This window comes from Lissotriton helveticus, chromosome 10 (assembly GCF_964261635.1).
Source record: "Lissotriton helveticus chromosome 10, aLisHel1.1, whole genome shotgun sequence".
In the NCBI taxonomy this organism is placed as follows: Eukaryota; Metazoa; Chordata; class Amphibia; order Caudata; family Salamandridae; genus Lissotriton; species Lissotriton helveticus.
In genome coordinates, this window is record NC_136071.1 from 326,016,414 (window position 1) to 326,040,235 (window position 23,822).

The 23,822-nt window shown below is 45.0% G+C and overlaps 1 protein-coding gene across 1 annotated transcript in view; it reads right to left on the bottom strand.

The window, feature by feature from the left end:
• Positions 1-5,345: 5,345 nt before the first annotated feature.
• Positions 5,346-23,822, bottom strand: part of JMJD4 (jumonji domain containing 4) — a 176,496-nt gene continuing 158,019 nt past the window's right edge. The window contains exon 6 of the mRNA XM_078662476.1: positions 5,346-7,436. Coding sequence (XP_078518602.1) covers positions 7,125-7,436 — 312 coding nt within the window. The 3' untranslated portion in view covers positions 5,346-7,124. The remainder of the gene's footprint in view (positions 7,437-23,822) is intronic.

The window sequence follows — 23,822 nt, forward strand, 5'->3', positions numbered from 1 at the left end:
ATACGTGCAATGGAGGTAAGCAGTGATAAACAAAATAGTTCTTTGTGGCTGCATCCAAAAATAGAAAATTAATTCCTAGTTGGGCTGTCACTCGTAAAGACAATCGGTCTGAGAACTTTCCGTCAGCAAATTTACAGGTTTGGGTATATGGTATACCACTTTACTAGGGACTTAAAAGTGAACCAAATATACCAATCATGAATAAACCATTTGTTATCAGATTTTAGGTAAGAGCACATGCACTTTAGCACTGGTCAGCCGTAGTAAAGTGCTCTGAGTCCTAAGGCCAGCAAAAATGAAGTCGAAAAAAGGAGGAGGAAGGTAAAAGGTTTGCGGTAAAACTGCAAAAAGGGCTATTTCCAACAGGTTGCCACCAACGGCAACATGGCACATGTCTTAATGCTGGCCCTAGCACAATGGTGCCAGGGTTGCAAAGTGTGGGACTCTATGGCATGATGTCAGCTATCTCAAGCATAAATGTATTCTTGGCATATTGTGGGCACTTGAGGATTAATACTGTCCTCTTCTGGCTGGTGGTGGCACCAGAATATTGGTGGTAATTCTCAGAATTCTATGATTATGCTTGGCGTCATGGTTTCCACTCCTGGGATGGCATTGGTCATCACATCTAGGTCATGATGGTACCTACTTTTGGCATCATGGTGAATATTACTGACATTTTGTGGGCATGCACTCAAATGCACTCCCAGAAAAATGCAACTAAAACTGTGGATGACAATATTAGATAGACTGAGGAATGAGTGCAACTTGCATCTCACTGTGTTGATGGAAAGCTATACCCCAGATCACATAACAAGGCCCATTCCTTTATCTATTCAGCCCTCCCTCCATGGAGTCACTCAGTTATTATTCATTCATTCACTTTACCATTCAGTCTTCCATATATCCATACACTCATCCATGCCTGAACTCACTCATCCATTCACCCATCCATGTATTCACTCATGCCACAATTTTCCACCCACAAATTAATTAATTTTCCATTTATACAAGTATTGACTCATTCTAGTAATCACCAACACACCCAAACAATCATACAAACAAATTTGACACCAATGAAGAATGAAAATTTACTTGTAAAAAGTCAGACAAACTGGCTTTAAAAAGGTGTTATGTTTTAGCACTCACAAAAGCCTGGATCTGGCACCTTAGTTGACTCAATCGCTCTGTGCTTTGGGGTGCAGAATATCGTCAGCTTATGTTGCCTCTTCTCTTTGTATATTTGAACTGGGTGGCAGCACCTGCGGTGGCATACATTAAGTGTAAGTCAAGCTCAAGATGCGCCAACCATGCACAGATAGGTCAGGGAGTGGAGGATGATGCGTGGCCTTTGGGCTGTTTCTCCGAAGAGACTGCCCAAAATTGCTAAGCTTTATTTTCTCTAAACAATTTCCAAGCAGGACAGAACATACATGAACGTGGTAGCTCTTGAAATCTTTAAGTCTAGAGATATGATTCTCAACTTTTCACTTTTAGCATATAAATTCATCACAAATTGACCAAAGCTTAGCTCTGATTACTGGCCATCAAGGAGCATTCACTCATGGAATTATTCAAATCAGTACTTTATAAAGGCCATTTCCTTGGCTTAAACAGCTACAGAAACATTGAAAAGTGAAAGGAATAAAAGATGTGCATGCTACCATGCTTAAGAAAGCCTTTCGTCCGTTGGTGAAGCATGTGATGTTAAAGTCATACACCTTATTGTAAATTGGCTTTTTTTCCCAACTCCCTCAGTAGCAAATCTTTGTCACTGGGATACAATACTTCTTCTACGGCTGATTTGGTTGACCTGGTTGTAGTGAAGTAATAGACAATAAAAGTCAGCACACAGAAATACTTCACGTCGTGTATTTATTTGCCACAAGCTCAGCAGTCCCAAAGTAAATGACATACAAAGAATCTCTAAACCATGAACCAACTTGGAAATTCTACATTCCAGTGATGTAATGCTGGAATGTAGTGAGCATGAGATCACCACAATATCTCCCTTGCTTACAATAATTAAATACCCAAAAAATAAAGTAAAACATTACATAAATAAAATAGTTAAATATACTAAACAGTATGTGAATATGAAAGAATTTCAATCACAAAAGAATTTCAATCACGAAATCTCAAGGGTTTAACAATATTCCATCTATTACTCCTTCGTTGAGACAAAGGATGAACAGAATGCTTCGACTCTGAAACATCAATGTCAGAAGAAGGAAAAGATGAAAAAGGAACAACACGAGGACGCAAACACGAATTAAATGGAACAGAAAGATCACGAGGAGGAACATCATGAGGATGCACCTTCACAACCCTTCCTTTATTCCACCATTCATTCCTGCTGGTTCTCACTGCATTCCTGGTCACAACTTCAATTCTGACAGGAGGTTTAAATTTTAACATCCCCTTAAGGACATGATTGGGATCTTTGACCCAAAACCAATCTCCCACACACAAGTCTCTATCTATAGATTTTACTCTATGCAAAGTGTCATAGTGATTCTTCATTTTAGCCCCGACATTTTTCCACATTTGTCCACATTTAACATATGTTCATTATTGTTCTGACACTCTCCTAACCATACAGGATACAACCTGGAAGCAGGAGGACGTCCCCGTAGAATCTCAAATGGCGAGAGACCAAAACGGCATTAGGACATGACCTATGGGACCACGGGCCATATGTATCAAGGTACCAATTAGCGAATCTGTAATAGCGATTTTTAAGAAATCGCTATTTCAGAATCGCTAATTGGTATGTATCAAGAAAATTGCAATTTTTTAGCGATTTATTGATATTCCTTAATTGCGAATTTGCAAATTGCGAATTTGCAATTATGGAATACTTTCCCATTCATTTCTTAGCACCTGAGAATGTACTTATGATGTCATCTATTCTAGGTAGAGGATGGGAGTCAATCCAGATACCCTTGTTGAGACTTCTTAAGTCCACACACACTCTCAGTTGGCCGTTCTTCTTCCTGGCGATAACCAATGGACTTAACCATAAAGATGACTCAATGTGTTCTATCATACCTTCATCACACATTTTTTTAAGAACCTTTGCTAAGTCTTCACGCACACTAAAAGGCACATTCCTCAACTTATGTTTCACAGGTGTGACATCATCACGTACTTTAATTTTGTGCTTGAAGCCTCTAATTTTACCCAACCTGTCATCAAATACCAGAGGGAAATTCTCAAACCACTTTGTACTGTTTTCAACTATTTTACATGCCTTTTTATTTTCTTCACACTCAGTGACTAAAGAAACTTGTACGTCTCTCCCAGGTCTGAGAGGCATACCAAAAAGACCTTGGTGATACCATCCCAGTATATTGATTCCTTTCTTAGCAACGTATACATTTTCCAAAAATGGTGCGAATTTTAAACCTGAGGTGGTACTCAAAAAACCCAGACAATTCAATTTTCCTACCATCATATGTTACCGGATTGCTGTCTGGGGGAATTAACTCTTGTCTACCCCAGACTTCTGCAAATAATTCATCGGTCACCATTGTCATTCTTGCCCCAGAATCAATAAGAAGTCTTACATTTTTTCCATCCACTTCAATGTCTTCGTAAGGATCTACACAATCAGATTCATCATCTTGTACAACAACAATCATATCTCTCATTCCTTTTATACAAATTTGTTCTTCATCTGAACTGTCTCACAGATCCCCATCTGGAACAGAATTGATTTTGTCTTTAGGTGACTGACAAACTTTTGCAAAATGCCCAATTTTGCTACATAACTTAAACTTTACAGTTTTTGCAGGACAATTTAAAGCGGCGCTTCCCATGAGTGCCTATTACTGCCTCACGCTGAGCCTCACATATATAGAAGAGAGCTGGCCAACTTCAAAATGATTTAGCACGTGCACGGTTAAATACATCCAATTAAAACAGTGCTTCCCTTCACTGTAAACTACTTCCTCACACTATACTTCACATACACGGAGGAGAGGTGGTCAACTTTGAAGGTTATAGTGCTTAATTTCAAAAGTGCTAAGCAAATTAAGTTTGTTAAATGAAACAAAACTTTTGATCAATGTAAAATGATTCTTAAGTTAAAATGCAGTTTAAACTTTGCTGAAATGTCCAGAAATTCACGTAAGCAATGCTGCCTGAAGGAGGGTACAGCTCGTTTTCCTTCAACAGAACGCAACGCGAGGACCATTTATCATTAATTGAAAAGTACTACAATCCATGAAGACTTTTAATTTGATATACTAATGGTCCTGCGCTAATTAGTAGTATTCAAATGAAAATATACAAGCTTGTTTGTTCCTTCTGAAGGCGATGTGGTTTTCACAAGAATGTCCTCAAACCAGTTTTTTTGATGAAAGCAGGGCTTCTTACTGCGTGGATCCTAGGTTGTGGTTAAATCATCGCCAATTAGTAGTGAAGTAATAGACAATAAAAGTCAGCAGACAGAAATACTTCACTTCGTGTATTTATTTGCCACAACCTCAGCAGTCCCAAATCAATCAATCAATCAATCAATCATGCCATTTGTATAGCGCACTACTCACCCGGGAGGGTCTCAAGGCGCTTGGGGGGAGGGGTATGCTACTGCTCGAACAGCCAGGTCTTGAGTTGTTTCCTGAAGGCGAGATGGTCCAGGGTCAGCCGAAGGTGGATGGGGAGGGAGTTCCAAGTCTTGGCAGCCAGGTAAGAGAAGGATCTTCCTCCGACGGTGGCTCTTCAGATGCGTGGTACGGCTGCGAGGGCGAGGCTGGTGGACCGTAGCTGGCGGGTGGGCGTGTAGAAGGTCAGGCGGTCATTGAGGTACTTGGGGCCCAGGTCGCGGAGAGACCTGTGTGCGTGGGTGAGGAGCCGGAACGTGATCCTCTTGTCGACGGGGAGCCAGTGCAGGTTCCTCAGGTGGCTGGAGATGTGGCTGCGTCGGGGGACATCCAGGATGAGTCGGGCGGAGGCGTTCTGGATGCCAAAGTAACTGACATACAAGGAATCTCTAAACCATGATCCAACATTGGACATTCTACATTCCAGTGATGTAATGCTGGAATGTAGCAGCAAGTAATCAACAACGTCGCCCTTATGTAAAGCTGCTTTGATTATCAGAAGACACCTCAACCGCATGCGTGCGGCGCCGATTTACGCGCTGTGCGGCATTTTAAAAAAAGCAGCGTTACATGACGAGCTGAGCTCGTCATGAGCATGCGAGCGGCGAAGCTCATGACGAGCTCAGCTCGTCATGAGCACGGAAGGGGTTAAAGGAGCAATTCTAACCATTGTTGATCACTCATATTTTAGGTCAAACCAGTGTTAGTACCACCAGAAAAGTAGGGGGTCAGATTTTAGTTGGGTTATGGTGTGTGGCCTCATTTATGTTAAAAGCCTGATGATGATAATATAGATTAAAAAGGATGATGCCTCTCCTTTTTCATGTATATTACATCCCTAGTAAGTATTTAAAAAAGATCAGGACATGCTAAGACCTGTAATGATGACGGTTGACAGCTTGTGGCAAATTCACCAAGACCAAAATAGGACTGACCAGTTTGGTGCTGGTGTCAGGACAAGACCCCTTCATAGTTTAAGGTGACTTACTGCAGCACTTGGAAAGAGAAAAGAAAGAAGCCTTTTTGGGTAATCCTAAAACAAATATACACCCATGTCACGTAAACAGATGGTGAGCTTTGCAATTACCTGAACCATATTGAGGAATCTCATACCAGGTTCAAAATGCAACAAAACACATTTGTCATTGTTAGAAAATGCTGTAAAAATATCACTATTAATGAAGCATGTGTTTATTTTACTGTGTGGATACTCAATTTATCAGGGGTATCTGTACCTTTCACAGGATCTAAGAGTGTAGATTAGTGAACCTAACCCATCTCTCCTTAGTTAAAGTTTAGGAAATTATTGGCAAAATATTGAGACCCCAGCATGTCATTAGGTCACACATTAATGCTGATGGAACAATGGTGCATTGTTCAATGGGATGTCGAACTTCTTTGCATGAAATCAGACTCAAGAAGAGTGTGCATTGTAACCGCTGACCCGAAACCCAAACAAAGAGAGGAACCTTCGAAATCAGATGCCACTAGAGAGAGCGTCAAACAATTTTTCTGATAGCTACATCTACCAGCAGATTTCTCAAGTTTGGAATATCCCTGGGGTCAGACTGAATCCAGATATTTTCAAAAGCGGTCCATGCTGGTAGAGAGCACTGGCTCCACTTAGACGCTAGATGCGGCATCATCATGATGTCAATGGAGCCATAAAGTGTCTCCAGGGGCGTACGGACATCAGTTCCCCTTTTTCTGCGCCACTGATGCAAAACTGGTGCTCAACTCTCTTAAGGGGAGTTGTCAACATTTGTCGACACCTTTTTCAAATGTCTCTTTCTTTTATATCAGATTCAGTTACCTCACAAGCCTTGCATAGACTGTGCTTGATAAATGTCCATCATGAGCCTGCACATCTGCCTGTGGTGCTTGGGGTTGGACTAAGACGTCAAGGCCTGTGTTCCAGTGGAAAGCAGTCGTCATTTATGTTCTATCCCTATCTGCACACCTGTATTAACTTGAAACAACAATAAAAATTACTTTAAAAAAATGAGATAAAAATCACAAATGTCTCGCTCACAGCACGGCAATAACATACAGAATGCACATCGGAGGATCAAGATACACAATTAAATCAATACTCCAGATACCAGGGTTGTCTTATCTCAATGCCTGATCATCAAAGGTAACTCCGCTCATTTACAGCAAATGAACAAGTGAAATGAATAAGATTATTTTTACTAGGCGCAGCAGAATGGCTCATATTATGTTGGGCTTGAAAACAAATTATTTTTAGTATTCCTTGCTTCGGCATTGTTTAAATATCCATTCTTGATGTTTAGGGACTCTGCACTTTATAAATAAATATACATCATCTGTTTCATCTGGTCTACACGGGTGAAATTTTGTATAATATCTATTTTTTACCAGCGGTGCTTGAAGAACATAATCCACAGAGCCATAGTTTTGTTATGTTTGTGCAATGAACCGTATCCAACCATAACATTATATCTTGGCTCTGACAAAGGCACCACATAAACAGAATTCAGCTCCCTTGCATAGAAATCACCGTTGTGCAGAGTCAATTATTTCTTTCAAATGGTGTACTAACTCTTCTGGAGGAGGAGAAAGTGATTCGGTGTCTAGTTTTTTAAAGTCCTGGTTCGCCATCAATGCGTTTATCACCTCCACAATTCTTTGCAGGTCAAACACTGCATGTAAATGTCCAAGACTTGAGGAGTGCTGTGCAGGTAAAATAACTGGAGAAGCCTTGTTCTTCAAAGAATGTTTCACTGCTGGAACCCTGTGTTCTGCAATTGTCTTGAGGAAATAGTAGAATTCCTTGTAGTCAATCCCAGTACAAGACTTCATGATGACCTACAACAAATGAAGGTGTATGTTAACAATAAAGAACCTCTTTACAGTTGCAATATGTTCACCTACCCTGCTACTTTCACCCTCTCCATTTTTGCAGTCTCACTACAGACAGTTTCAGGTGTTTGTCAAGTCAGCACGAAACATAATATGTAGAGTGGGCTTTTGGTTAACACTTTCTCATGAATGGATAGCTTTCTTGACTATCTTATTTCCCTGCTGTTAAATGGATGGCTTTCCTCCATTTTCTTGTGTTTTTTAGCCCCAGAAGCATTTCTTCTTTAGCCTCAGGTTTGGATGTATCCCTTTAATGCTGAAGTCATGAACCCATTTGTTTCCATTTCATTGCTTATTTAGCACTCAACAGGAGACCTGCTTCTTGGTCTATCTGTTTTGTGTGCTTATGCTCTTTCTCTTGTTCCCCAAGACTATTGCATCATGTTTCTCTCCTCCCACTCTCTCACTGAGTCTCCAACATCAGGAACTGCTGCGGCTTCAGTAGCACACTCTTTCTCTGCCCTCCACCTCTCTCTGGAGCACCCCTCCGTGAGTGTGTATGTAAAATGTATTCTCTTCTTTACTAGCCCCCTCCATTCTATGCAGGTCACCACTACTGGCTTTGCCAATACTAAATGCTTAAATATCCATGCTTTGGGGAAGCCAATACGGCAACTTGGCTATCATGTACATGGAATTTGGTATACTTTCAAAATGGCCAGCACATTGCTTGACACACTGTAACATGACACAATGTGGCAGCCATCTTGAAAGTATAGAAAATGTTTTCGCACTTTCAAAATGGCTGCCACTTTGCGTCATGCAGCATGACATGGCTCAACATGGCAGCCATTTGAAAGCATGACAACTCGATTTTCTATACTTTCAAGTTGGCCATCACATTGTGCCACATCATGTTACCTCATGCAACATGGTGGCAATCTTGAAAGTAATAAATGCCCTTTTTTTACTATTGTATTATATTTTTTTGTAGAATATATTAAAAGTATCTAGAACTTAAAGATCGGACTACTCACAGATACTAGGATGTACATTCATTTAACCGTGGAAATACACACGAATAAACACCTTTGATATAAGGTAATAGCAGCCGCCTATTTATACATGAAGAGAACAATTATTTTGAAGCGGGAGTGCAACTAATACCATGAACCTTTATTATAGGTATTTATGAGCCTGAGGAATTGTCGGCTGAGTTTTTTAACCTGAAGGGCAGTATTTTTGGGAGATTGCTGTGTGCCCAAAAAATAGGTAAATCAATGTAAAACCTTGCTTTTGCTAGAAGTACCATGTAATACACTATATATCTGGATACTCGTTCATATGATTTTGGTAAGTGATATTGTCTCCACGTAATCTCGATATATGTGAGATTTATTCCCAGTAGCAGTGGAGGACAGTTTGAATTATATCAATGTATAGTGAAGAGAATATTTAAATACACGTTTCAGCTAATCAATTCGCTGAATTCCATAAATTGTTTGGTAAAAATGAATGGATGGGTTGTGTGGTGGACAGAGGGGTGTGTGACTGTTAGACCTGTCTGGCTTTTTGGCGAAGTCCCTCCTAATTTTTATTTATTTTGTCCCCTTTTTGCCCCTCATACCCTTATTAATTTTTGTGTCTACTGACTTTTTGTAGGTGTTGGCCAGGGGGATAGGTGTTCTTTCTCCCCCTCATGGTCTTTTACCTTAGGCCCAGAGGCCTGTTCTGACAGGAAAGTTGGCACCACCTAAAATGGTGGCCACCAACTGCCCCAACTGTCACAAACAGAACTTGGCCATAGCCTAACATAGGGCATTCCAGAACCTTCTGGTCCATTCTGGACCACTGAGAGGGCAGCCTATATAAGGCGGAATGCTGGACAGCCATTTTGTCTGTCAGTGAGGAGCAGCTAGAGTGAAGGCTGAGGTCTAGTGGGGGTAGGATTCTGAAGGGTGGTTCCCTCTACAAGAGTAGCCCTCTGTCAAGGTTTTCCCCCTCCTTGATCCTGTTGTCCTAGCCAAGTTAGCTCATCCTGCTGATCCTGGGCAGATAGATTAAGGGGTTAACTTTAGTAGTCCTGGGAGCTGAGCTGAGAGTTCCCCCGTGCCCCTAGTCTGCCCAGTAAGGAGGAATAGGGGGTTGGTGCTGAGAGAGTACAACCTGGCTTTATTCTGAAGGAGCCCCCCCCCCCCTTTTTTCTCTCTTCTTCGTTTTGGTGAAGGAAGGGAATTCATTCATTAAACAACTGATAGCATCCCCTACCAGTGACTGGTCCTGTGGTGTGTGGCCATCCCCTCTGCCAGCTGAGAAGGTGTGAGGTGAACCGTGACCGGGTTTTCATCGATCGCGCTCTGGGCCAGCACCCCCCCCCGGGATCCACTGAGCCGGGGAAGCTTAGAGAGGCTTCCCTTTGTGAGCGGGACCCCAGGGGCATTGATCGCGCTGGAGACGCGTCGCCTGTCCTGAAAGGAACCAGAGGCGTTACTGCGCACGCCCCGTCTGTGAAGATATCCCCGGAAGGAGGGGCCGTGAAGTGAGCAGGCCCCAGCGAGCAGCGTCTCTCCTCGGAGCAGATCCCGTGGGAGGCAGCCTCGGCGAGAGCGCTCCCGCGCATGCGCACCGGAGGAGTGTTTCCTTCGAGCTGCGCTGAGGGAAGGCGCCGGAGGGTTCCTCAGCTCGCTGCCTGTCAGGTCGCTTCCTCCTGCTTGGGCGCCGTGTGGAAGAGTCGGCCTGAGCAGGGAGGGAGAGCGAGGAGGCCTGGCAGCGGTGAAGAGGGTTGGGGTCTGCCTGGAAGGTATTTTAGCGCGAAAGTAGCACGAAGGAGCAGGCTCACGCTGAGGAGTCAGCTGAGGAGTGGGAGCTTCCCTAGCCTTGTTTTCCTTCAGCCCCTCACGCCAGATCGATCTTGTCCCCTGAAACCGGACTGTCTGCACATCCGCCTGGTAAAAACAAGTAAGGAGGAGTTCTGAAAGGGGGAGAGTGACGCTGGTAATTGACTTAAGGAAACCTTCAGTGACTGGATATTTTGAGTATAGTGTACTACAAGATATTCCCATTTCACTACTGTGGGAGCTTAATTAAATGCTGATGAAGGTGAATCTAAACCAAGAATACTCAGAGAAGTAGTAGAGAAGCTAAATGTGTTTCATGTAAATGAGAGTGAGGCTCTGGCCTGATTTAAGTAAGCTGAGTACAGTCATTCCCTAATTGAACCGTCTTAGTTCAACTGTAAGAAACTGCATTGTGATTCTCTTTGAAACTGGTTTCATGACAAATGAACTGTAATGTTGAAACTGGCTGACTAATTGCTTAGCAGTTTAAATGTTAATACTGTAATGATATTTGCTCTTGCTTATAGTGAGGTGTAGTTCTCTCCCAAGACTCTAGCGGAGTATATCTAGCCTAGTTGATTCTAAGGTACAGTTATCTTAATGCAAAAGGGTGATAGGAGTTCAAGAATATAACAACTGTTTTAAAGACAACGTGATAATCTGCTAGGAATTTAAAAAGTGTAACTGCTGATCTTAAAGGTGACTTGAAATGTTTTGAACTACCTATATGTGAGCTATTTATATTTGACAACAAAGAGCATATTATTTTTATATAAAGCGATACGTATTTTCATATAATTTTGGTGTAGTGTTTTCTTTTTGAGTGCTATTGCGTGGAAGTACTTTTGGGTGGTCTGCAACCTTTACACTGTGCCTCTGAATGTTAGTCTTGCCCTAGGCCAGGCTACCTAATTCCAACATATTGGTGCCTAGCGGTGGGATCGCGGACTTGGTTGCAGCTACTCACTAGTAATTCAACTCAATACACTAAACCTACACCAGGAGTTTTCTCCTTGCGGCCCTCCTAATTTACATTTTTGTTTTTTCTAAATTTATTTCTGGTGGTGGGTGGAGGTTGACCCTAGGACACTTTTGGTTTCCTCCTGTGTGAAAAGTTTATACTCTAGCAGAAATGGAGATAAATGTGGAAGAGCTGAATAACTATACTGTGACCCAACTAAAGGACTGGTGTCAGCAGCAAGGTGTGTTTTTCAACAAGGGTGCCAAGAAAGGCGAGCTGCAGACCAGCATACGGGCATGGGTGGAGGCTCATTCCGGGGAGGTACCAGTGTCAGAAGGGAGTGACAGGGACACTGTCGTTGAGACTGGAATGCTGTACCAAGCGGAGGGGGGAAATCTACTGACAGGTTCCAAGACACCTCCCAGGGCGGGCAGCAGCGTCTCGGAGAAGGGGTTAACCGAAGCCGAGCTAGAAGATAGGAGGGAGGAGAGAAGAATGAGGCTGGAGTTAGCTAGGATGGATATGCAAAGGGAGGAAAGGAGGTTAGCTCATGAGCGAACCCTCAAGGAGATGGACCTACAGGTCCTAATACAAAGGCCTCCCACTCCAGACCATGGTGGCAGCGAAAAGAAAGTAGACACCAGGGAATCCAGACCCTACTTACCTAAAGATGTCATCGCTAGTTACACCTCAGGTGATGACATTGCCAAATGGTTAGCCGCCTACGTAGTTTCTTTAAGGGCTCACGGGATCCTAGAAACTCACTGGGGAGGTGGGCTGTACAAATACATGCCACCTGCTGGCAGAGACACTTTGTTGGCTCTGGAGCAGAATGAGCAAACCCACTACCCTGTCATGAAGGTGGCACTGGTGAAAAAGTTTGGACTTACCCCTGAAAGGTACAGACAAAAATTCAGGGGAAGTCACAAAATGAGTAACCAGAATTGGGTAGACTTTCTAGACTACGCCAAGAAAGCTTTAGAGGGTTGGGTCAAGGGCAGCGAGGTAAAAGATTATGAGGGGCTGTACAATCTATTTTTGAAAGAACACCTCCTCGAGAAATGTTTTCCCGAGTTGCGCCAACACCTGGTGGACAGCAAGCTGACCGATCCCCGGAAGCTTGCAGAGGAGGCAGACACTTGGGCAAGTACCCGGGTATCCTCCAAGGGGACTGGAGGGGATTCTCAAAAAGCCGGACAGGGCGCCCCCCAGAAGAAAGAGGGAGGAGATAAAAAGAAGGAGTTCTCCAAAGGTCCCCAAAATAATTTCCAAGGTAAGGGAGCAGGTTTCACCCCTAGGGCAAACCCGCCCAGAAACCCTAATCCTGGCCAAAGCCAGCAGCCAAGGGTTCTCCACTGTTTTGAATGCGGTGGTGTTGGACATTATAAGGGAGATGTCAAATGCCCAAAGAGACCACCCCCTCCCACCGGAGGAAAGTCACCGGGAGTAGCTAGTGTAGCGCTCGGGGAGGAGTTGCCCTTAGATAAGGGGGGTGAGTGGGCGGGTGTCACCTTAGTGTCCCTGGGAGAGCGGGAGATGGTGCCAAAGATCCAGGTGCCCCCAAATACTATCAAGTATGGGCAATGGGTTACCATCAATGGCCAAAGAGGGGAGGCTCTGAGAGATACAGGAGCCAGTATGACTATGGTGAGAAGTCAACTGGTGTCTCCAGAGCAGGTTGTTCCTAATGTACTCCACCCCGCCGCGATGGCTGACGGCAGAATGGGCCACTATCCAGTGGCTGAGGTTCCCTTTGAGTGGGAAGGGGTTGCAGGTTCACTTCGAGTTGCCGTAAGCCCTGCCGTGCCAGTTGATTGTCTGTTGGGGAATGACATGGAGCACAACACTTGGAGAGAGGTGGAATACCGGACGCATTCTGCGATGCTGGGTACACCTGACTGGGCCTGTGTAAGCACACGGTCTGCGACTGCCCGGAGAGGGAGTTCGCCTGGGTTGGAGCCTGGAACAATGGCCCAACCCGCTGCCAAAAAGGGTCAGAAACGGAGACAGGGACAGCCTGCTTCGGCTTCCACGCCCCATGAGACAGATCGGCCACCTGCAGTGGTAGGCCAGGAGTCCGTGGAGGGGGGAGTAGACTCTCTGGAGGATTTACCCATCCCTGCTGAATGGCATGTGGAGGGAGGTCCTACCAGAGAGGAATTCTGTAAGGGGCAGAGGGAGTGCCCTACCCTTGAGGGACTGAGGCGTCAGGCTGAAGCCCAGGCAGCAGGTGATGCTACGGGACACCATCATATTTACTGGGAGGATGGCCTCCTCTACAGTGAACCCAAGGTACCTCTACCTGGCTCATCAAGGGCCTTGGTGGTCCCGCAGCAATACCGAGCCTTTCTGCTGGAATTGGCTCATGCGATACCACTGGCAGGACACTTAGGCCAGGACAAGACCTTTGCACGGCTTGTCCTCCACTTTTACTGGCCTCAGATGAAAGTGGCGTCCAACACATACTGTAGGACCTGTGTATCCTGCCAGGCCAGTGGGAAGACAGGGGTGAAGCTAAAGGCTCCCCTGGAACCACTTCCTGTCGTTAGCACCCCCTTTGAAAGGGTGGGCATCGACATTGTAGGGCCATTGGATCCACCAACAACAGCTGGTCACAGGTTCATCCTGGTTCTGGTGGATCATGCCACACGGTACCCAGAGGCCATTCCTCTGAGGACTGTTACTGCACCTGTGGTAGCTAGGGCCCTGATGGGAATCTTTACTAGGGTAGGATTCCCGAAGGAGGTTGTGTCTGACAGGGGGACTAACTTCCTGTCTGCTTACATGCGAACCATGTGGAAGGAGTGTGGGGTGACCTACCGGTTCACCACTCCCTATCACCCCCAGTCCAATGGACTGGTTGAGAGGTTCAATAAGACCCTGAAGGGCATGATAAGAAGTCTGCCAGAGAGCCTACGGAGGAAGTGGGATATCCTCCTACCTTGCTTACTGTTCTCCTACAGAGAGGTGCCGCAGAAAGGAGTGGGCTTCAGCCCATTCGAATTGTTGTATGGGCACCCGGTGCGTGGGCCTCTCAGCCTGGTGAAGGAAGGATGGGAGAAGTCTCCCAGAAAACTTCCCCAGGATGTGGTGAGCTACATGTTGGCCTTCAGAAGCCAGATGGCCAAGTTGTGGAAGCAGGCTGCTGACAACTTGGAGGCCAGTCAGGCAGTCATGAAGGAATGGTATGATCAGAATGCTCACCCGGTGGAGTTGGAGCCTGGCCAGAAAGTCTGGGTGATGGAACCTGGAGAGCTAAGTGCCCTTCAGGATCGTTGGACAGGCCCCTTTGAGGTGTTGGAGAAAAAGGGTAAGGCCACTTACTTGGTGGATCTTAAGACCCCGAGGCAGCCCCTACGGGTGCTGCATGCCAATCGCCTCAAACCCCACCATGAGAGGCCAGAGGTCATCCTGATGATGGTGACTGATGGTGCTGAGGAAGCGGAAAGCGAGCCTCTCCCAGATCTCTTTTCATGTCAAGAGAAGGATGGGTCGGTGGAGGGAGTGATTCTCTCCCCGTCTCTCACTCCTGAGCAACGAGAGGATTGCCGACAGGTATTGGGGCAGCACTCTTCACTGTTTTCCCTTGTCCCGGGAAGAACCCACCTGTGTACCCATGATGTGGACACAGGAGACAGCCCCCCAGTGAAATCCAAGACCTATAGGCTGTCGGACAAGGTGAAGGCTAGCATCCATGGCGAAGTTGCCAAGATGTTAGAGCTAGGAGTGATAGAACCGTCCAGCAGCCCTTGGTCCAGTCCGGTGGTGCTAGTCCCAAAAGCCGCCCCACCGGGCACCACACCAGAACTGAGGTTCTGTGTGGATTACCGAGGACTGAACTCAGTTACCAAAACTGATGCTCATCCAATCCCCAGGGCGGATGAGTTAATTGACCGGCTAGGAGCTGCCCAATACCTAAGTACCTTCGACCTTACTTCAGGGTATTGGCAGATCTCCTTGACAGATGGAGCAAAGGAAAGGTCAGCCTTCTCCACGCCTGAGGGACACTTCCAGTTCTGTGTGATGCCCTTTGGGCTCAAGAACGCCCCTGCCACATTTCAGCGACTGGTGAACCAGGTCCTCTCTGGAATGGAGGGTTTCTCGGCTGCTTACCTGGATGACATTGCTGTCTTCAGTAGCAGTTGGGAGGACCACTTGCAACATTTGCAAGCAGTTCTCCAGGCGCTGAAACAAGCTGGATTGACCATCAAAGCCAGTAAATGCCAGATTGGTCAGGGGTCGGTTGTGTACCTTGGACACTTGGTGGGTAGGGGGTCCGTGCAACCCCTACAGGCGAAGATTGAGACAATCATGGCCTGGGAACCCCCCAAGACACAGACTGAGGTCCGAGCTTTCCTGGGCCTCACAGGTTACTACCGTCGCTTTGTGAAGGGGTATGGCACTATTGTAGCGCCCCTCACAGAGCTCACCTCTAGGAAACAACCTCGACGGGTAGTTTGGACAAAGGCTTGTCAGCAAGCCTTTGAAAAGTTGAAGCAGGCAATGTGCGAAGCACCGGTCCTGAAGGCTCCCAATTTCTCCAAGGAGTTTATTGTGCAAACAGATGCATCCGAACATGGCATTGGGGCAGTGTTATCGCAACTCAATGAAGAGGGCCTGGATCAACCTGTAGTCTTCTTATCCAGGAGACTGCTTCCCCGGGAACAGAAGTGGAGTGCCATTGAGAGAGAAGCTTTTGCGGTGGTGTGGGCTCTGAAGAAGCTGCGGCCATACCTCTTTGGCTCGCACTTCCTGGTTCAGACTGACCACCGACCCCTTCGTTGGCTAATGCAGATGAAGGGGGAAAATCCCAAGTTGTTGAGGTGGTCCATCTCCCTACAGGGAATGGACTTTCGGGTGGAACATCGGCCTGGAGTGGACCACGCCAATGCAGACGGTCTCTCCAGGTATTTCCGCCTTAGTGATGAGGACTCCCAAGGGGTTGGGTAGTTCTCCCCACTTTCAGCTGGGGGGGACGCGTGTTAGACCTGTCTGGCTTTTTGGCAAAGTCCCTCCTAATTTTTATTTATTTTGTCCCCTTTTTGCCCCTCATACCCTTATTAATTTTTGTGTCTACTGACTTTTTGTAGGTGTTGGCCAGGGGGATAGGTGTTCTTTCTCCCCCTCATGGTCTTTTACCTTAGGCCCAGAGGCCTGTTCTGACAGGAAAGTTGGCACCACCTAAAATGGTGGCCACCAACTGCCCCAACTGTCACCAACAGAACTTGGCCATAGCCTAACATAGGGCATTCCAGAACCTTCTGGTCCATTCTGGACCACTGAGAGGGCAGCCTATATAAGGCGGAATGCTGGACAGCCATTTTGTCTGTCAGTGAGGAGCAGCTAGAGTGAAGGCTGAGGTCTAGTGGGGGTAGGATTCTGAAGGGTGGTTCCCTCTACAAGAGTAGCCCTCTGTCAAGGTTTTCCCCCTCCTTGATCCTGTTGTCCTAGCCAAGTTAGCTCATCCTGCTGATCCTGGGCAGATAGATTAAGGGGTTAACTTTAGTAGTCCTGGGAGCTGAGCTGAGAGTTCCCCCGTGCCCCTAGTCTGCCCAGTAAGGAGGAATAGGGGGTTGGTGCTGAGAGAGTACAACCTGGCTTTATTCTGAAGGAGCCCCCCCCCCCCCCTTTTTTCTCTCTTCTTCGTTTTGGTGAAGGAAGGGAATTCATTCATTAAACAACTGATAGCATCCCCTACCAGTGACTGGTCCTGTGGTGTGTGGCCATCCCCTCTGCCAGCTGAGAAGGTGTGAGGTGAACCGTGACCGGGTTTTCATCGATCGCGCTCTGGGCCAGCACCCCCCCCCGGGATCCACTGAGCCGGGGAAGCTTAGAGAGGCTTCCCTTTGTGAGCGGGACCCCAGGGGCATTGATCGCGCTGGAGACGCGTCGCCTGTCCTGAAAGGAACCAGAGGCGTTACTGCGCACGCCCCGTCTGTGAAGATATCCCCGGAAGGAGGGGCCGTGAAGTGAGCAGGCCCCAGCGAGCAGCGTCTCTCCTCGGAGCAGATCCCGTGGGAGGCAGCCTCGGCGAGAGCGCTCCCGCGCATGCGCACCGGAGGAGTGTTTCCTTCGAGCTGCGCTGAGGGAAGGCGCCGGAGGGTTCCTCAGCTCGCTGCCTGTCAGGTCGCTTCCTCCTGCTTGGGCGCCGTGTGGAAGAGTCGGCCTGATCAGGGAGGGAGAGCGAGGAGGCCTGGCAGCGGTGAAGAGGGTTGGGGTCTGCCTGGAAGGTATTTTAGCGCGAAAGTAGCACGAAGGAGCAGGCTCACGCTGAGGAGTCAGCTGAGGAGTGGGAGCTTCCCTAGCCTTGTTTTCCTTCAGCCCCTCACGCCAGATCGATCTTGTCCCCTGAAACCGGACTGTCTGCACATCCGCCTGGTAAAAACAAGTAAGGAGGAGTTCTGAAAGGGGGAGAGTGACGCTGGTAATTGACTTAAGGAAACCTTCAGTGACTGGATATTTTGAGTATAGTGTACTACAAGATATTCCCATTTCACTACTGTGGGAGCTTAATTAAATGCTGATGAAGGTGAATCTAAACCAAGAATACTCAGAGAAGTAGTAGAGAAGCTAAATGTGTTTCATGTAAATGAGAGTGAGGCTCTGGCCTGATTTAAGTAAGCTGAGTACAGTCATTCCCTAATTGAACCGTCTTAGTTCAACTGTAAGAAACTGCATTGTGATTCTCTTTGAAACTGGTTTCATGACAAATGAACTGTAATGTTGAAACTGGCTGACTAATTGCTTAGCAGTTTAAATGTTAATACTGTAATGATATTTGCTCTTGCTTATAGTGAGGTGTAGTTCTCTCCCAAGACTCTAGCGGAGTATATCTAGCCTAGTTGATTCTAAGGTACAGTTATCTTAATGCAAAAGGGTGATAGGAGTTCAAGAATATAACAACTGTTTTAAAGACAACGTGATAATCTGCTAGGAATTTAAAAAGTGTAACTGCTGATCTTAAAGGTGACTTGAAATGTTTTGAACTACCTATATGTGAGCTATTTATATTTGACAACAAAGAGCATATTATTTTTATATAAAGCGATACGTATTTTCATATAATTTTGGTGTAGTGTTTTCTTTTTGAGTGCTATTGCGTGGAAGTACTTTTGGGTGGTCTGCAACCTTTACACTGTGCCTCTGAATGTTAGTCTTGCCCTAGGCCAGGCTACCTAATTCCAACAGTGACCAAAAAGGTTAACATAGGTTTTACGATTATTGTATTTTTAGCTATTGATTGTTATATTCATATTTTTCAGATGTTAATGTGAATTGGGACTTTTATCCAAATCTTCCTGAAGAAGGTGTTGGCCATAAAATTAGTGGCCACCGAAACGCGTCGATGCACAATTAAGAGAACTGTATAAAATCTGTGGTGACAATTGTATGAAATTCTAGTATATGTATGAACTACCCATAGCAGTTACAATTAATCCCTATATGGGTTATTGGTTTTCTTAATCAATAGGAAATAGTTTTTCCTTTTTTAGGTCCCTATGCATGTTTGTGTTTTTATATAGGAACATTATTGTGCTTATCCTTAGGTTTAAATATCATTGTTTACCTAGGATATTTGAAAATTATGTACTGTATGCACTATGATCTATATGTTTTTTAATTATGAATACATTTGTATACATGTATTTTTTAGATTTGTTATCTTTTTTGTTTACATCCCTCCTGTCCACTAATCTTGTTCTGAATGAGCTGTGTGTGAATGGTGTGACGAACATAAATTAATCCAAAGGGGTTTTCATTTATGACCTTGGTCTGCTGTGGTACCCCTCCCTTTGGTTAGTGGGTCCTTCTCTCAAATTTTGAGATATCTTGAAAGTATGAAAATAATTTATGAAAAAATTGGTGGTGGGTTGTATAATATGGTTAAATTGATTCCTGAAGTCAATTTTGAGTTGGAAAATAGGGAAGTTTTCTCAGCAGTATCAAGGCTTGAGTTGGGTTATCTGCAGGCTCCTGTTTATTCCCTATTCCATTACAGATATATGTATAGTCCCTCCATCAACTACGGCAAAGGCTCGTTGTTCACTTCCAAAGCTATGCCAATTCTACAATTTGGGAAATGTTTAAGTTGCCTGTGGAAGCTTTGCGATACAGGTGTGGCAAACAAATGTCTTCTTTCTGCGCTAGAAAGCAGCATCTACTACTAGCAAGGACGTCAGGATAAATTGATGCAGAGGTGCCAATGAGAATCGGTATAAAGTTGCTGCCCCAACAAAGGGAAACCACACACATCAGCAATATCTGAATGCAAAGGATAAACAAGGGAAGAAAGTAAATCAACCTCGGGAGAAACCGAGGGGGCATCTGGAACTGCATGCCATGGGGACGAGAAACATAAGAACTATATCGCAATGCGAACACACAAAAAATCAACAGCGCAGCAATTAAAACTACGAAATTGTCCAGGAATCCTACAGAAGATCTATAACTCCTTAGAAGTTTACAACTATCCATAGATGAGTGCACAACAATTGCTATTGTGCAAAAGAGAAAAAAAAGACATTTTCTACTCAACTCTTCAAAAGCCAAGAGAAAAAAAGACATTTTCTACTCAACTCTTCAAAAGCCAATAGATCAGAAATAATTCCTAGTATGATAACAGCCTAGTGTGGAAAAAAATGCAGGGCAGATAAAGGAAAAATATTGATGTATTAATTTTGATGCAGACATGTCATTAGATGGCAATGAAATTAAAATGTTGTCTTAGGCACTATTATATAAAACTCCTCAAGCACATGCCCCTTTATTTTTATTTGCCTAACAGAGATGCCACACAATTGTAGGTTCTCAACTCGAATACAGGAATATGCACTGACTATGTGGTAGTGGTGGACTCAAGAGGGCAAAATACCGCACCTCACAATATAGTTTTTATGATTCGCTTAGTTAGTGGGAAACATTCTCAATTGAATTGTCAATATAGAGGTGCTACCACAGTCCTAATACCCTACTACCAAAGGTGAATGTTTTCCATTAGATACATAATGTCAAATCAATACACAAAATAGAACTGCATTCAGTATCCTCATAGACAGTTGATACAACCATAAAATGGTTGTGGATATTTATCAGCATGAATATATTCTTCTATAATCTTTGTAACAGAACATGCACACACATTTCCTCAGTAAACATGAAATAACACAAAATCCAATTGTTGCTCCAAGGTTTTCACTGTTGGTTTATTCTGTATTTGTTTATTCTGTATTCTGTAAAATGACACTTCCAGCACAGATCGGCCAACACGTGTTTCGTCTTAAGAGACTTTTTGAAGGCCGGAATATAAATACATGTATTCTTTGTTTCAATTGGTGCTGAAACACAAATGGTGGCTGGAATATTGATACTTTTGGTGATCCCAAAGACAATTTGATCCCAAGCAAAAAAAGTGAAATAATATAAGGTGGGATGAGTCTAGAATTCTGAGAAAAAGAAGTCAGATATAGACCTGTAATTGAAGATTTCACGCCAAGTGATGAGAATTTTAAGTGACAAGGATTTTTTTTAACTGATTACGGAAATAAGTCCTCACCCGGAAAATGACGGAGATATCATGGTGATTACGCCCCGTTGATGTTGTATAAGTAAGACAACTATATACCCACCAGTTCTATATATCTGATCCTAATGATCTTGTGTGTCACAGAAAATGCCACAAATGTCCATGTATAGCAGCTGCAACCAATACGTTAGTCCAACTTATTTGAGGCTATAAGGATGAAAAAGAAGACTGCTATCAACATGAACAACGAGTAAAACCAATTCTGCTCAGAAAAAGCGGATCCAGTCGCTATGATCAATAGGCAACTTACTCAAAAGTCAATAGCGAGTATGGGATATACTTCCAACTTAAAGTCATATCCAGTGTCCCTGGCTAGTTTGTTAATTTCAAGTTTCTAGAATAGTAAACAAGAGTCACAGTGAGGCCAAGATACAGCCATAAACATGCACGAGACACTACTATCTATAATATAGCTAGCTCCAAAGTAAAATTACTTTCAATGAAGAAAGAACAAGGGCAATAAATACAAATTTTAAGTTTCTAAAATAGTGAAAAAAAGGCACCGTGAGGCCAAAATGCAGCCATATTCACATGAGACACAGGACTATCAATAATATAGTTTGCTCTAAAGTATAATTCATTTAAGTAAAAAAGAACAAGGGTACTAAATACCAGTAAGTAAGCTCCTCAAATCTTGACTGCACTGCTACAACCACTCGTCATTTTACTGAAGTGATAGAGAAATGTCAAAAGAGTCCTGGTAAGCTCCTTTCCTGAAATCAGTTTTGAAGCGAAAATATAGTCTACACATATCCTTAAATATATATTGCTAGTGCTTCAATGATAAATTACAAAGGAAACCCAACCAACCCCCGCTTAGCCGGTGTAATTGAAACGCGTACCGAAGTGTAAGTCTGTACGGGCACAGTGAATCATGTGCATCCATTTCTGCATTGCGTAAGTATTGCGGGCCGGTCACATGACATTTTCGTCCCCTGGACGAGAAATCAAAAAAAGCCTCCAGACGCAAGGACGTGGTAGCACTCTATTGTAATGGATATGTTTGCCCCCTGGACAAAAATTAAAACAAGGGTGGCTTCGGATGCAAAAAAGTGATAAAGCAATATTCTAATGGATAAGTTTATCAGTACCACATAGAAAACTACCCTTATGGCCTTAAATTCTGTACAGTTAAAGCACCTGTATTTAACCGGTGCACATGATCGCATATGACAAAACAAGCATTGGCATGCCAATAGGTCTCGCTTTTGGGACATTATAAGTGTGTAAACACAGCTTTTGGCTTTGTTAATGTCTTTAAGCTGTGTTGTAGAGCATTGTGAATGTTGTGCAGCATGTTGAAAAGTTATAATAAAAAAGTGTTATAACCATTTTTGTCACCCTTTATATAACCAAGAAAACCTTATGTACAACTAAACGACTCTAATAAAAACAGAATTAACACAAAAAATGTGTTCTAGTTTTTTTGTCCATGCAATGCTGGCAACTTTTCCCTGCCTGTTCTAATGCTAATTTGTTATCTTTTTTCTGTTATGGGGGAGGGGGACATAAGCAACGGGAGGTTGGGAAATAGTATCTCAATTACAATAGGAGCAGTGGAGTGACACTAGGGGAGAATAAACAGATGCCAGATTCCGAGGGCAGACTGAGATGGTGCGGAGTGATGCTGAGGTGGTGGTGACAGGTGATCCTGAATGATACTGAGGGGATGCTGAAGTGGTGGTGTGCTGGTTCAGAGGTGATGCTCAGGGGATGCTGAATGATACTTAGGTGGTACCGAGAGATGCTATGGTGATGACTCATGCTGAGGTGGTGGAGCTGAACTGGTGCTCAGGTGGCGCTAAATCACGCTGAGTTGGTTCTATGCTGAGGTGGTGCTGCACTGATCCTGATGTGGTGCTACTTTGGTTCTGAATTGCTGCGGAGGTGGGGCTGCACCAGCTGCTGAGGGGGCCTACGCTGGTGGTGGTGCAATGATGTAGAGGTGGTGCTGTGCGAATGCTGAGATGGTGCAGTGCTGCTAATGAGATGGTGCTGCACTGCAGCTGAGGTAGTGCTGCGCTGATGCTGAGTTGGTACTGCACTGGTGGTGGTGCACTGATGAGGAATTGATACTGTGCTGATGCTAAGATGGTGCTGTGCTGATGCGGTGCTCAAGTGGTGCTGAGTGATGCTGAGGTGCTGCTGAGTGAGACTGTGGTGGTGCTGAGTGATGCTGAGGTGGTGCTGTGCTGGTGTTCAAGTGGTGCTTAGTAATTCAGAGCTGGTCCTGCGCTGGTGCTAAAGTGATGCTGCACTGGTGCTGCTGTGCTAATGCTGAAGTGGTGCTGCATTGGTGATGAGTTGCTGCTGAAGTGGTGCTGCGCTGGTGCTGAGTTGGTGCTGTGCTAATTCCGTGGTGGGGCTGAGTTGATGCTATGCTGATGCTGGGGTGGTGCTGCACTGGTGCTGAAGTGGTACTGAGTGATACTGAGGTGGTGCTGAGTGATACCGAGGTGGAGTCCTGTGATGCTAAGGTGGTGCTGAGTGATGCTAAGGTGGTGCTGAGTGATGCCGAGGAGGTCCTGGGGTGGTTGTTAGCGAAGTTAGGGTGGTGCTGAGTGATGCTAGAGTGGTGCTGAGTAATGCTGAGGAGGTGCTGAGTGATGCTTTGGTGATATTCAGGTGCTGCTGCGCTAGTGATGCATTGTTGCTGAGTTGCAGATGAGGTGGTGCAGTGCTGATGCTGTGTTGGGGCTGCGATGGTGCTGCGCAGGAGGTGGTGCACTGATGCGGAGGTAGTGCTGTGCTGAGGTGGTGGTGTTGAGTGATGCTTAGGTAATGCTGAGGTGGTGCAGAGTAATGCGGTGGTGGCACTGAGTGATGCTGTGCTGGTGCTGTGTTCAGGCTGAGGTGGTGGTGCTGCACTGATGCTGAGGTATTGCGGTGGTGTTACACTGGTGCAGAGCTGGAATTGAGATGGTGTGCTGGTGCGGAGGTGGTCTGCGCTGGTTCTGAGGTGGTGCTGCCCTTGGGCTGAGTGATGCTGAGGTGGTGTTATGCTTCTGTTG